Source organism: Stegodyphus dumicola, chromosome 3, assembly GCF_044657685.1.
Source record: "Stegodyphus dumicola isolate Sdum_Otavi_A_Nest chromosome 3, ASM4465768v1".
NCBI lineage: Eukaryota > Metazoa > Arthropoda > Arachnida > Araneae > Eresidae > Stegodyphus > Stegodyphus dumicola.
The window spans coordinates 60,647,780-60,663,583 of NC_140770.1; the positions used below are offsets into that span (position 1 = coordinate 60,647,780).

General features: G+C 34.3%; 1 protein-coding gene across 3 annotated transcripts in view; it reads left to right on the forward strand.

Moving 5' to 3' along the window:
- LOC118185801 (pancreatic triacylglycerol lipase-like) overlaps positions 1-15,804 on the forward strand; it is a 52,259-nt gene that overhangs the window by 8,138 nt on the left and 28,317 nt on the right. For 2 of the 3 annotated variants that reach the window (XM_035355718.2, XM_035355716.2), the window contains exons 2-3: positions 4,675-4,946; positions 13,636-13,782. In XM_035355718.2, coding sequence (XP_035211609.1) covers positions 4,675-4,946; positions 13,636-13,782 — 419 coding nt within the window. The remainder of the gene's footprint in view (positions 1-4,674; positions 4,947-13,635; positions 13,783-15,804) is intronic. The other variant, XM_035355717.2, reaches the window with a different exon arrangement.

The window sequence follows — 15,804 nt, forward strand, 5'->3', positions numbered from 1 at the left end:
AGGGCCGTTTCTATGGAACGTAACGTACAACATCATACTCACACAGCCGTGGCCGGAACACACAAAAATAATTGCATACGCGGACGATACAGCTCTAATTGTGAAAGGAAACACCAGGGAACAGCTGCAAGCAAATTCCCAGGAATCCTGCAACCTCTTCCAGGAGCGATGCACAGCAATAAAACTCCAAATAGCTGAAACAAAATCTCAAATACTGCTGATTCCTAAAAAAGGGGGCACACTCGCACGCCAACCAAGAATAACGCTCAACGGCCAAAGACTCCGCATTAAGCGAGAACTAAAGTACCTGGGCATAACTTTTGTTGATAAACTAAATTGGATCCCTCACGTGCTGGAGCTTAGGAAACGAACAGCACAGATTGCCATCAAGCTCAAGTTGATGAATGGTTACAGATGGGGACTTAACCCCCATTTACTCAAGACCCTGTATATGACAGTCACTGAGAAAATAGTAACATACGGAGCTGCAATATGGGCCTCTCCGATGCAAGGACGCAAAATAAAATATCTACAGAGTATACAAAGGCCGTTTCTGCTCAACATTACTAAAGCTTTTAGAACATCTCCAACGAATGCACTCAATGTCCTGGCCGGATTGCCCCCTCTTTACATAAATGTGGAAAAAGAGGCAGCCTACCAATTGGTGAAGCAGCTTAGCCGCCCTGCGGTGTTTGGTGACCATACTTTTACGGCAGATAACCTAGAACGGAAGTCCAATCGCCTCCACACACACCCGTCGACGCAAGGCCAAGGCGTGCACATTAATATTAAGCAAAACACAAGAGCTACGGACAATGATATCGTATTCTACACAGATGGCTCAAAAACTGACGAGAATGTTGGCTGTGCATACATCGCATTTCGGCAACAGCAACCAATACGCCAATGGAAAGGACACTTGGAATCCAGAAACAGTGTTTTTCAAAGCGAAGCCGCAGCCATTTATCACGCAATAAACACTATTACCCAATATCGACATCAAAACAGTTTTATAATAACAGACAGTCTGTCAGCATTATATGCTATATTAAATCCTATGCACGGCTCCCCCATAATTGCAGCAATTCAAGAACAACTCTCTTTTCACAAGACCTTAAAAATCAACCTAGAATGGACAAAAGCGCATATTGGCAACCTTGGGAATGAGGCCGCAGATCGGCTCGCAAAAGAAGCAGCCCAAAATAATGATGCAGAGACACTGCAAATTCCATGGCCCACCTCATATCTAAAAAAGAGCTTGAAACAGGTCGCTTTCACACTGTGGCAAGAGGCATGGAACAACGATGAGACAGGACGTCGTGCGTATGCGCATCTGCCAAAGGTTGATCCAGAACGTCTTATAGTAAATCCACAACTGGTCTACTATATTACCGGGCATGGCCCGTTCCCAGTCTACTTTGAAAGATTCGGCAAGACGACTACCTCCTTATGTTGCTGCGGTGAACTGGGAACGCCAGAACACTATGTCGAAAAATGCTCACTAACGGAGGATCTACACATCCCGTTCCCAGAGACAAACAGATTAGCCTTCAGCAAGTTCATAATTAAGCAGCGACATCTCAAACGCAGCATTACAAAAATTGTTGACAAGCTTATGGGCTTAGGAACAAACCTATGCCAAGTGTAAACCATTTAAGAGTACTTAGTGCATCATGCAACATTCCCATACCAGCTAAAGGGAGCTCACTGGCAGCATTATATAATTGTAACTGCACATATGAATGGCTCTAACTTATTATGTATGCAGCAGTAGTATACAAGTACTTTGTCTTCATAAAACGCAGTAATGGCAGCATCTGTAATCACAGTCAGCAGCATCATATGTACACATGAAATACCAAATGTATGCTTTATGTACTCCTATATTCTGCCACCAATGCACTGTTATCTTCGTATTTTTGTAACGCCAGTCTGCAATTTCACTATACGTATTAAATTTGCAATGCGTATTTCCCCCCGGTATTTAATTCAATAATCATGTATATAACTCACTATCTCGTATCAGTATAATCTCACCCTCTCTATGTTTCAATATCACCGCACTATGCATCTCAAGTCTGTAATTTATATACGCCATTATTACACACTCCTATATCCTGTCACCAAGTGAACTGTTTTGTTTATGTATTCTTGTAGCGTCTGTCTGCATATCTTGCTACGTATTTAACCTTATAATACGTATTTCTCTCCCATATTTAATTCAGTAATCCTGTATATAATTTATTATCTTATATCAGCATAATGTCACCCTTTCTATGTATCAATTACCTTACTATGTATTTCAAATTTGTAATTCATATATCCTTCTTGTATAACTCAGTAATCCGGTATCTAATTTAGCATCTTGCATCAGTATAAACTCACAAGGTACTTCATGTCACATTTTATTCAGTAACAGCATGTTTCATGTTTCAGTATGTTCAGTTTCCCATGTTTCTCTGTCTTTCAAATATCAGTATAACATAAGTATTAGTATCAGTATCTTATTTCAGTATATCCTCATTATGTTACCCTCGTGTTTCAGAATGCTCAGATACAATGTGCTTTACTATGTACCTCAAGCACCAGTATAACCTTTCTATACAATTCAATATTGACATATGTATATCTCTCCTGGATATAATTAAGTATTCCGTATATAATTCAGTACTTTGTAGCAGTACATTATGTATTTCACGTATTAGAATGTACAATTATAGTATGTTATATGTTTCAGTATGTTCAGCATTTCCTGTTCCAACATGTTTTTCAAGTCTCAGTACAATCTCACTATGCCTTCTATGTTTGTTATACAAATATCTCTCTTGTATATAATGCAGCAATCCTGTATATAATTCAGTATCTTATATCAGTATAATCTTACCATGCATTTCACGTTCCGGTATGCTCTGTTATAGTATGTTTTCTGTCTCAGTACGTACAGTATTTCATGTTTCATCAGGTATCTCGTGTAATTAGCGTAATCAGTAATATCTCACTATATATTTCATGTTTCAATATGCTCAGTCATAGTATGCTCATGTTCAGTATGTACAGTATTTAATGTTTCACCATGTATTTCAAGTCTCAGAAGTATCTGTATAACCTCATTATGTATATCATATCTTAGTATGTTCAGATACAGTAAGTGTCATAATTCAATATGTATAATACTTCCTGTTTCAATATGTATTTTGAGCATTAGCATAATCTTACTATGCATTACATGATTCTATACCATATTGTACTCCAATATATAATTTAGTAATCTGGTATATAATTCAGCAACTTGTGCATACTAATGTCTGATAATTCAGCCTGCAGCAGCAGTGATGACCCTTGTTTAGCCATGCCATTTTCTACAATATTTGTAAAATAATTTCCCAGTGGCCGCAAGGGTATAGCTGATGCAATGTGGCCTGCATCAGACGCTGGGTTTCAGTGGTCGGTGCGAGGCGTTTTTGTGGACTCAGTGACCTTGGCACGTTTCACTAGACACAGGTGGACGTGGCGCTATACCAATTAACCCTAATGGTAGAGGGATGGTGCCCACGTCCTCCGTCGCATGTCGCATGTTTAGGAGGTGGATGTGGATCTGACTTTCCATTGGTGATAACGGTTCTCTATACCGAGTAAACTTTGCAACACTTGTCCTGGGTTCCAACTAAGCTATAGTAATACAGTATGGATTATTACATCTGTTCTGTGAGGTGCATTATCATCACTAAAATATCTAACCAACAAACAAACAGACACAGAATTAAAACAATTTAAATTTATTTTATTTCATCACTCGTGAGTACTTATGAGAGAGCCTCTACGTTTGAATTAAAATTATTGGGCACGTTTGTATTTTTACAAACGTATTTTCGTAATATCGAGGGTTCAAGAATTCCAAATGGAATAATTACAGTAAGAGAGGATTCCTTTTTACTTTACTAATGATGTCCGTACATTTTGGAATGATCACGCAGAACAGTTGGAAAGAAGAACAAAATTAATTGCATAGTTCTCCAAATCGTCGAGTGATAACTTGCCTGGCATTTTCCAACAAAAATTTGTCATAGATGCTACCAATGTTAATATACTAAAAGGTTTGCTCCTCCCGACCAGAAATCTTCGAGTGCATTACGTCACTGGCTGACAGTCTGCTCTAAAACAACTGTTCCCATTCCTTTTGTGTCTTCGTGTTTATTCCACATTTTAAGTCAAGTGGTGTACTAATAGGAAGAGCCTAACCTAGTCTGTCTACTGACCATGTATGCCATAGTGGTGCATAATCTGGAAAGCTTAGCCCGATAAAACTTGTATTTCAATTAACAATGTGCCGCAAACATATTCGTAACAGGTAGAATCAGGCAGACAAGTTGTTGACATTCTCTGTATCAACAACAGAACTCCAATGTATATTAAAGCGTCTTAGATATATACGAAAAAGGTTTTGAATTTTATATATAAAAATATAGCCAATAATAAATTATATTATTCTTAGCATGCAGATTTCAGAATGTGTAATAATTTTTTAAAATGTCTAAGCAAATGTTTCTCTATGACACCAAAACAAAGCAACAACACAAATGCATTTAAACAAGTCGCTATGTTTCAAGGATGTATGATTCGTAAATTTAAAATTAATTTCTAGTTCAAATGCTTATTAATTTTGTTCATCAACAGATCTTCTTCTTCAACGATGCTATGGACGATGGGGTTGTTTTTCTATTGGCGAACCATTCTTGTCCATCTACCGGCCGGTGAACCTCTTCCCTTTGCATCCAGATGTTTTAGATGTGAAATTTTTCCTGAAGACGCGGAGGAATCCAGATTTGTTTAACAAACTACGCCCAGAGAGTAATGAAAGTTTCACCCAACAAAATTTGAATCCAAAGCAAGGAGTAAAATTCATAATTCATGGTTACCTTGAGCATGGACATCAAAAATGGATACAGGTAAGAAAATTTTTTTATCGCCAGAGATGCTAATAATCTCAAAAGTCACATTTTATCTGTATCACTTTTGTGTCCGAATAATTTTTCATATTATTGCTGTCATATGTTATTGCCATGCGTTATTTATAAATATTGAAGTTCTATCTGTATGTATGTATGCACGCATGCATGTTTCTCCCCTTGTGGAAAAACGATGGTATCTAGAACTGCCAAATCTTTAATAAACTCAGTTCTCCCTCCGAACATGGGCACCTCGAAGCCCGAAATTTGAATTTGTTTTTCTCTTATTTCATATTTTATATAAATTTAATGAATTTTTGATTAACAGACTCAGCGATTTGAAAGCGAACCGTGGCACACTGTTCGAAATAAAACATTTTTATCTCCATTAAGGGGAATAGAATAAATGAAGTAAATCTCTATATGTTTCGTGCAATGGAAATGAAACCATGATACGTCACAATATGACGTCATGACTTATCATGGCCGCTGCCAAAAGCGGACTTCTGGTCGGTTTTGTTTACGTTCTAATCGGTGTTGTCTTTATAACAATTTCAAATTTAATTAAAATCTAGGTACATGAAAATGTATAAATTGTAACTATGAGACAAATATATGCTTGTAAAACTTGGAAGACCAAGTTTTGATGGCATTTTATACAAATTTATGCTTAAATACACTTATCTGAACCTTCGGACATTGATATTTGTACTCAAAGTGAGTGCAATTTTATTTAACGATATGTTTCAAAGTCTTATCCGTATTATGTTTGGCAGCCATGATAAGTCGTGATGTCACATTGTTGAAATTTTCTTGGCTTCACTTATGTGACGTCATGCTATTCCCTCTATTTTAACCGCCTTGATATCCAGCGCGTCAGACTGTTGCCATTCGGCAGAATGTGAGATATATTTATAGATCTTTCAGTTTTACTTAAAAAACTCGGGTATTAGAAAGCAATGTGTTGCCGCTGCGGGAAATAAAACATTTTTAATTTCCACGTCCAGCGTGTTCCTATTAAGTAAAATTTATTATTCAAAAGCTTATTATTCAGTTTTATCATTGAAGCTTATTATTTAGTAAAGCTTACTATATTTAACTTTCAGATATAATATAGAAACTGTTACTTTGTTGCTTAAATTGTTAGTTTGTTACTTATTAACAAACTAAGTGATTTAAGAGCAATAAGTATAGTTCTTAATATTTTTTTTTTTACGTTTTGATGTAATTGATTTAAATAAAAATGCATTAAAATCATAAGGTATCTAATCAGAAATATTAAAAATTACTATGAAAGTAGACTAGCTTACACTCTTTAAATCGTTATAATTTTTTTTCCCTTCTTTTGACATAACTATTTTAGGCAGCTGGCCTCCCGAGTGGCTAGTTTTCTAAACAAACAGAGTATATAAAAGTATAGTAACAAGTATATAAAAATATAGTAATTGCGAGTATATAAAAAAGTGTATAGCAGCTCCTAATACTGTATGGCGAATTATAAAGAATTTCCGATGTTGTTCTTAAATATTTTGGGATTTTGCTGTTGAATTTTATGTATACGTGCGGGAAACGTAATACTTTACAAATAAACAAACAAAACATTAATTACAAAAACGCAAAATGTTTTGTAAGTCATACTACGAAGACAACTGAACATTGATACGACGAACTGAGAAAAGACTGAAAAAATAATTGAAAAATGTATGCAACACTTAACACTCTATCGGAAATTCTATACATATACTGGTATGCTGCTTTCAAAAATGTTGTGCTTCTGCTGTTGAATTATATGTGGTATAAGTGCGAAGAAAGCGGTGCTTAATAACAATGTTAAAACGACAAAAATACTGTATTAGCATGAAGGAATTCGAAAGCAGATTGATTAAGATGCGATGTTTAGCAAAAGCACAAAAAACTTTAACAAACCCTCTGGTGCAACTTTAAATTCTGAATCCTTTCAGATTTGTTTTAATGAATTGCGTTATTTAATTATGAAAAAAGAGAAATTGACTCGTATTTATATTACACTGAAGAAAATCCTCATGTAGACAATTTAGTTAACTACAGGAATAGAACCCAAGGTGAGCTGCTAGAATTGAGGCAATAGCCACTCCACTCAGGTCTCTGATAAAATACTTCTTGGGAGGATGGGCTGCATATGAAAAATTTCCTAGAGATCATGAATGGAAAAGAAAACAAATTAATTATTTTCAAAAGATTCAATAGATATGTTACAATACTCCTGCGTGTTTTTTACTTCCTTGTACGAAGTAAAAAGGAAGCATTGTAATCGCGAAAAGTTTCAGCCAGCATATTTCAACGAAAATATCCATTTTGACCGCTATCGAATGCAATTTAACGATGTTTTTGCGTGATATCTGTACGTAAGGTCAGAATAAAAGACTCGTTTCCTCCAAAAAAATTATAAAACTGCTTTAAAATTAATTCTGAAGAGAATGTTTCGTGCCGTCTGTACGAACGTATGTACGTACGTGCGTACATACGTATCTCGCATAACTCAAAAACGAGTAGCCTCAAAACATTGAAATTTTGTATATAGGAGTGCTATAACATGTAGATGTGCACCTCGTATTTTGGTTGCAATCGGCCGCACCAAACGTATATAAATACTATATTTATATATATATCCACTCTGTTACTCGGCACAGTGATCTCAGTTTCTTTACTCTTATATGTTTGTAAATTGTACATTTTTTGCTTTAAAAATGATTGAATTATATTGTTCTTATCTTCCGGTTAAGGTTTTTATGCCTTTCGTAATTCTGGAAGCAATATTTGTACAATTATCAACAATTTAAAAGCTGTTTAAAGGCGGTTAAGTTTTAAATAACATGGCGGACATATTTGTTTACATTTGAAACAGCAGAATTGTAGATTTGTTGCCAATCTAGAGAGACTAAGCTTCGCAACAACAAAAATAACGCCTTCATTTATTATTGCGAATTAAATCATGCTTAATCCTTTCTGGAATGTTTTCGAGCAAATAAGTGTTTAAGATTTACTTCGTAATTTTTAATATGGATATTTTGAGTTTTTATTTGTTTTTGCCTTGTCGCGAAGTGAGAACTGAGTTAATTGAATGAGAAATACTAAATCGTCTGTGAAAAACTGTTTTTTTTTCTGTTTTGTTTGCTTAATTTCTTTCATACATCGTTCTAGCTTTATTATAGTATTTGAATAGAACATGTGGCAACGATAAGATAATTCTTCAAATGATATAAATTTTGTGCATTCAGAGTGTCCTTATAGTAAAACAAATATAATGAATTTTAAAGAGTACATTTATTCTATTGTGGTTTATGCGCTGTCGACGAAGTAGATTTAATTCAATCCAATCAATTTAAACGAAATTCAAGAAAAAAATGCATATAATTTAATATTCCGTACAAGGAAGTCATGTGGTGTACACATCAGAATTTTTTCTTTTCAGATGGAAGAGGTATTTATGTGGACCATAAAACCAACAAATTAAAATGAAATTTTGTTTAAAAATAATCAAAAATTACCGTGGGATGTTAAACTAGATTCTAAGCTTAGCATCAAAAGTAATATTCGAAATATTAAGAAAGGTATTGGAAATAAAGCACGTAAATATTTGTTTTTTAAAATTCGAAAGAAATGAAACATTTTTCTATAGATGATTATTGAGAAATATTTAACATGTTCACCTCGTCGATTCCTAAACGAGAATCCTCAGAACAAGCGAAATAAGTTTCGTGTTCAACATGTTAATTATTCTCCTCTTTCATCATAATTATTTTTTACACCTACTCAGAGCATAAGATTTTAATTCTTGCTATTTCACCCTTCCAAAGACTAATGTCTCTTGCCTAATTTATCCTCAGCTTCTGTGCTATTATCTTCTGCCACGTCTTTCTGAGTTTACTATCTTTTGAAGCCAACGACCCATTTGTTTGATTCATAATTGGAAGTTTTTGCACTGAATATATTAACTCAATGATTTTCTTTAATTTCTTTTGCTTTTAGTATCAATACTTAAAGAAAGTTCCTTTTACACACAGTTATATAACAGTTATATAACAGACATTCAGATAATTACTGTGATCGGTAATGAAAGAATTTAGTAGCATATTATATAGGTTAATAAAATAACTGCTGCTTGCAATAAAATGGAGCAGAATACTATGTGTCTATTGCATCAAACCGCTAAAATTTAAGTAATGGAAGGGAAATAATCCGAAACATTTTATTTATTGCTGTCAGTTAATGATCCATGGTTTTGCTATCGCGACCATGAATTATTTATCTAAATTGCTCGATAGAAGTAGGCAACCAATTTAGCTGGTTTTTTTTTTTTTTTTTTTTTTTTTTTTTTTTTTTTTTTTTTTTTTTTACGAGATAATCAACCAGCTGCAAATATACTAATTTGTCTGATGCAAGAAATTTTTGTCACTTTTTACTGATCGATTGATATTGATAATTATCATTTGTATTCAACTATAAAAACAACAGCAGAAAAATACATGCTCCTTGCTGCATAATAAACTTTAAATTTGTGAAACGCTTGGAAATATATTAAGCCTAAATCAGTTTGTTATCATTCTTCGCATTGTCATTACATATGTAGAGACTTTAGGTATTTTTGAAAGTTAGAGATGTGAAAAAGGAGCAATGCCCTCGCCGAGAATCGAACCTCGGTCCTCGAGTGTGCTGCCCATTACACCATGAAGGCATGCTAAGAAGGCTGGAGAAATACCTTATATACTCCCCCTTTCAAAGGGCGAACTAGGGATGAGGGGATCCAATCGCCAAACCCCGCTGGTGAAGAATCCTCATCCACTATCGTTTTTAGTTTGGGCGCCACTGTAGAGACATTAGGAATTTTTAAAAGTTAGAGATGTGAAAAATAAGCAGTGCCCTCGCCGGGACTCGAACCTCGGTCCTCTCGAATACGCGCCGAGTATGCTGGCCATTACACCACGAAGGCTGCTAAGAAGGCGGGAGAAATACCTTACACGTAATAGAAAGAAAGAAATAAAGCCTAAACTTTTTCAATTTGAAGTAACTTGCCAGAAAAATGTAATTTGAAGACTCTAGTCAATTTACTTAATTTATTAATGTCATAACAATAAATTTATATTAATATTATTTTCAGTTAGCATACAGCGGCTTCATAGAGCAATTGATGTTAACTCCCAGGCCCAAACTGTAGAATCTTTGCTCTAAATGACCAGTGCAGTTGATAATCCGTATGAATTGCATATTTAGAACTCAAAAAGGAAAATACCTTCATTGTGAGACTAACTTATATTAACGCCCTCTGAAATTCGCTGCTCTAGGCGGCTGCCTATGCTGCCTAAGTTTGCAGCTGATTCTATTTCATACCTTCGAGTCGTAACTTCAGTTTCGAGCAATAAAAGACATAACTACAATATCCAGGTAGCATTTTAGTTCACGAAAGATATTTTTTTATCTTTCGAGAACTGTGAAGATACTTTTTTATTTTTCGAGAACTGTGAAGCTATCTGGTTACAAATAAAAGATAAATATCGTAGACTGTGTGAAATGGCAATAGCTGCATTTTATATGAGTAATGTTTCCAAAGTTCTAGGAATTTAGATGTAATTTTTAATTTCATCAATTTTCATAGATATTATAATTTAATTATTCAACATTATACCCATTTAATTAAGTATCACGAAGATAATCTAATTTTTTTAATCTGGCATCAAAGAATTCGGTGTCTTCTCTCTCTCTTTTCTGACGGAATGGTTGAATTTTCAAATCGAACACACCATAAAAGGTTTTCAAAGGGGGAGAAAAGAATACTCTTCACATACGTTAAACAGTTTTCAAACCCTCTTTCCCCAAAAGAAAGTGTGTTCTTCGAATCTTCCACGGTCGCAAAAACAGTTCTAGGAAAATGTGCTTGTACCAGACGAACAATTGAATTGGTTCGAAACAATACTGTACGAGATAGCTATATAAACATTTCAAGATATGTCTCTGGTCGATGTCGTTGCCTGTAAGTTCTAGGAATTTAAATAAGGCTCAGTTTCTAGAACACTGTAAACATCCTTTACAGAAAGCAGTTTTTGCGGACATGATCATTACGCGTATTGGAAATAATAACACTAGTTTTCAAGTATTGCTTTCGGAATAGCAGAATGTTTAATGGAATGACAGAAATTACCTGAATCAGCAATCAGATAGTTTTTGTCAGGTTAGCAGCAAAAAGTTTGCTTTTGAAAGTTTGCTTCAGCTTTTGCAGAAGGATTTGCTGGAATTTCTCATTGAAAAAAGTAGCTCTTTTTGCTTTTAAACTGCAAGAGGTATGTCGCAAATTTAATATCATATTTCTTTCTATGTTACGATGGCCAGAGCGGAAAACTTTACCGAAGTGATAGTTCGAAATTTAGCTCCATCTTCTATGTCAAATACGGATAAAAACATGCTTAGAACAGAATTCTGTGCTTAATTTAAGAAGTAAATTATAAAGACTTGTTAGTTCAGAAGTTTGTTGGATTCTCTAGACTTTCGGCTTATTTTCTCACATATCAAGGAAATTCATTTTTTGAACCTATAATACCTTACTTCTGACCTTTAATTTTTGGAGAGCTTGAAACCTTCTACGCCAGAGCAGTTCAAGTTGAACTAAAAGCATCAAAATTTCGCATTAAGAAACATGGATCTTATGATCAGAAAAGGTAAAAAAGTAAATTTTGAATTATCAAAATCGGAGATTTTCATCTATAGGGGGTATATGCATTTAATTTTAATTTTAGTTTTTTGTCTTTTTGGGGAAATGATGACAAGGGCAGTTTCGATGACCGATTTGTGCCGAACTCAGACTGTAAAACGGTGCCTTAATTAATAAATTTAAATTTAGCTTTTTTAATGCGGTTTCCTTACAACATTTCTCTTACATAATTTCGTATCATAAAAGATTAAAATATATATAGTGCAAGACAGATTTAAAACTTTAGTGGAATGTAACCATGACTTCACTTACCAACTTATTCCAACGTTAACAACTTTCATTTCAAATTATAGAATTTGACTTCCTTTAGGAGCATAAAGTAGTTTCAAGCTCCTGGTAGGCATAAAGCAAACTATCGCTGTGTCTGAAATTATCTACAAACTTGAAAAGCTTTAAAGAAACCTTTTTATTTGACAGAACTTAGAATATAATTGGACTTTCTCGCGCTAACATACTCAGATACAAATTGTGGCGATGCAACTAAAATATAGTCAAAGTTTTAAAAAGTAGATTACTGGTGAAAGACTACACAATTCAATTTAAATCCAAGTTGGCTCAAACTTCTAACGGCGTACGGTAACATTAAGCAGAGCCGATTAATTTCAAACTGATCAGAAATGGTAGAACTAAAGTAACATGTCCTCGACAGGCAGAAAGAGGCTCTGTTTTACAATCCAAAAGTTTCAGCTTAAATACTATCTAACTGATTTGCATTTTGATGAAGAAACGAAAAGAAAAAGTTGTACTAAAGGCTGAAACTATAAATAACTGGTTAGTTTCAAACAATAACCTAACAAAATCTAAAATCATACCTTCTGTCAATAAAATAGTTGCCGCAAATATAATTTTTGAAATTGAACCGTTTTATTTTGAAATGAACTCTAGAGATTATTAAGTTTTGTGATGTCAGAAAATGTGAAAAACTAACTGTGCCCTAGCCGAGTTTCAAACCGCGTATTTTCCAGCTGCTAGCTGGACATGGTAAATCGCTTACATCACACCGTAAACGGGATGTTACGGTAATTCCTTACACAGCAAGGAAATTGTTTTCGAACTACATTTCTGAATTTTACTGAGCTTCTGAATTTCATAAAACGGAAATCGGATTACACGGTTCACTGAAGTCAAATTGCCTGAGGGTATATTCAACCAAATATATTTATTTTAGTTATGAATTTTGCATTTCTTTTAAAAACTATCCGACCTCTTTTATTTGAACAAAAATTAGTCAAAACTAGAATGCTGTCTATGAACTACTCTGACATTCCAAGGTGTTTAATGTAAGTTAGTTTTAGAAATTCCACAGTTAGCCAACTGAAACGATCATCTCCAACACAATCAGATCATATTTATATGTAACGAAAATTAATACTTTCGTTTCGCCACCAATGAATGCGAATTGAAAAAAAGTTGAAACTTATTTTTATTTTGTTCTTTATTATATTAGAATGTATCCCATTTATATTGATGAAACTGCTCTGGTTCAAAATTGCGTTTCTATGTCACAGTTATCCGTTTAGTTTATAAGGTATTTCTCCCGCCTTATTCGCATGCCTCCGTGGTATAGGGTTTCTGTACACTGAGCCGTTATTCCAGAGGTCCGTGGTTCGATTCACGGCGAAGGCGATTGCTTATTTTTCATCTTGCTTGCTTCCAAAAGTATACCTAATGTCTCTACAAGTTATACGTATAACTGTGAGAGACATTCATGTCTGAATAGACTCTAAATTTTAAATTTTCAATAAAATGCAAATTTCATAGTAGATTTGTGGAACAAATAAAAATTTTTAATTTGTGCATATATAATATTAATACTTAAGAATTTCATTAATTGGTGATCATAAACACTTCTTACTTGTATACTGAAATCTGCATAGTTGTTAATAGCATAAAAAACAAAAACAATTTCCATCTTAAAAAAATATATTATATTTTTTTATTTTTCAGGATATGATTCGAGAATTATTGACCAAAGATAACTTCAATGTAATTTCGGTGGACTGGGTATTTGGCGCCGCTCCTCCTTATACCCAAGCTGTTGCTAATGCTCGGATGGTGGGAGCCGTCTTAGCGGAATTCATTGAAATCTTAAGGGTATAAGAAAATTCGTTATTGGAAACATTTTCGAAAATTTTCTGAGATACGTATTTAACACCTTAAGTCCCAAATGCCTTACTATTTATAGCACATTTTAGCCTCTTGTGACATCCGAAGGCTACTGATGAGATTTTAGTGTACAACCTGCCGCCATCATTCCGATACGCATGATCTGTTTATAACATGTGTATTTGACACCATCTAATATTTTGCTAACTCATAGAATGAATTTGTATTCAGAATATACTTGCACATCATAATACTCTTACTTTCTGCTTGATTCTATATTCGGCTTCTTAATGAAGACGCAGATATTAATAGAAGTTCGCACTAATAGATAAATCTATAACCCAGTTTACTTAAGAAATCTGTAACATTTATCTTTGAATAATATTGTGTATTCTTAACTGCTAATAAGTTCCAAAATTTGGTAAATTCTCTCTAACCCCGCTTTGCTCTAACCTGTTTTATTTTGACCCACCATATTTTTATCAATTTTTTCATGCTAATAAAACTTCCTTGCGTTTTTAAACAGACAAGGCTTCATAAATATTTATCCGCAGCACATACATATACAAAGTCACCTTCCTTCAAAAGACACTCATAGGACCAAAGGTTTGCCCGTTAATCAAAGAATGGCAAAATGGGCATACACTGGTACCCTATTTCGAGGGTCTGGAGGTTTCAGGAACTATTTACTAATAGGAAATATATATTAAGAAATTTTTTTAACCTTTAAATCCATGTTTTCGAATTAACTGGTCATTTGTTCAATTCATTTCAAGTCAATCCAGTCTCATAACTGGAGAACAGGATAATTCAAAATGAATGGTACAAAAGGAATGCCACTACTGTAATGAACTTATTTCGCAAATACAAGTCTAACATGAAATATCAGTTCCCAAGTTTCTGCAATAATATGCCAGATGCAAACTGTTCACTGGAGGAGTTAATATTCAAACCTGCAATATCAGAGAAAGAAAAACCTTATGTTGAGCTAGAATACACAAAAACGTTATCGTTAACTATTGATAATCAGAGACGTTTTCAAATCAAATTATCACAACGTTACTTGGTGGACGAAATAATTTAAGAATGCAGGCTGCTTACGCAAGCTGAAAACACGAGATGGCTATCCATTAACAAAAATAAATCGTGAAAGTAATCATGCGATTTACTTACAAGATTCAGCGAGTCAACATAACATATCATCAGATAGCTTGATGTGCCACAAGCAACAGTGTAGAGTCAGTTAAGTGTATATATTTCAAACCTGACAAATTTCACATGGTACAGGTGCTAAAAACTATTAAAAACCCAAAAATAAAATTTAAAAAAAATGCTAAAATTTGCAAACCCAGATGAAAATATATATTTTTCACACAGTCTTTGTGTAAGTGTCATGTTTCTCTAATATGGCAAAGTAGACAGGCATAATTTGAGATCTTGAAGTATCGAAAATCCGCATGCCACACTGGAACGCGATGTGTGAATCTCTAAAGATAAAAGTTTCCTGCCTCCATATTCAGCTACAGTATGTTTGGGCATTTTTCTTGGACTTTCACCTAGCTGCGCATGTTGTCCAACTACTAGTTGTCTGTGTTGGAAGAACAAGTACTTGACTTCATTTTGAAGCATGATGGTTCTCACCATATTAGCATAGAGACGCATGGGATAACCTCACTCAGCATTTTCTAGTATGCTTGGATTTAACAACGGTGACTTCAATGAAGTGTCATTGTTATTCTGTCTCTTTAGGCCATCCAAACATAATACACTGTGACATTTCATTGAGAATATGTAAATGACAAGATTTTTTACCTCACTTCCACAGGACTTTTAAAGCAATAGTTGAGCGATGCAGTCGACACAATTGATCAGGTTATACTGTCATGGGTAGGTAATGAACTAGATTTATCGTGTCTGCCACATCACAAAGAGCATCAGCATCAAACATTTGCGAATATCTATTAGAAAAGCAAGCCTTATGTTTAAACGGAAAATAACGAAAGTTAGTTA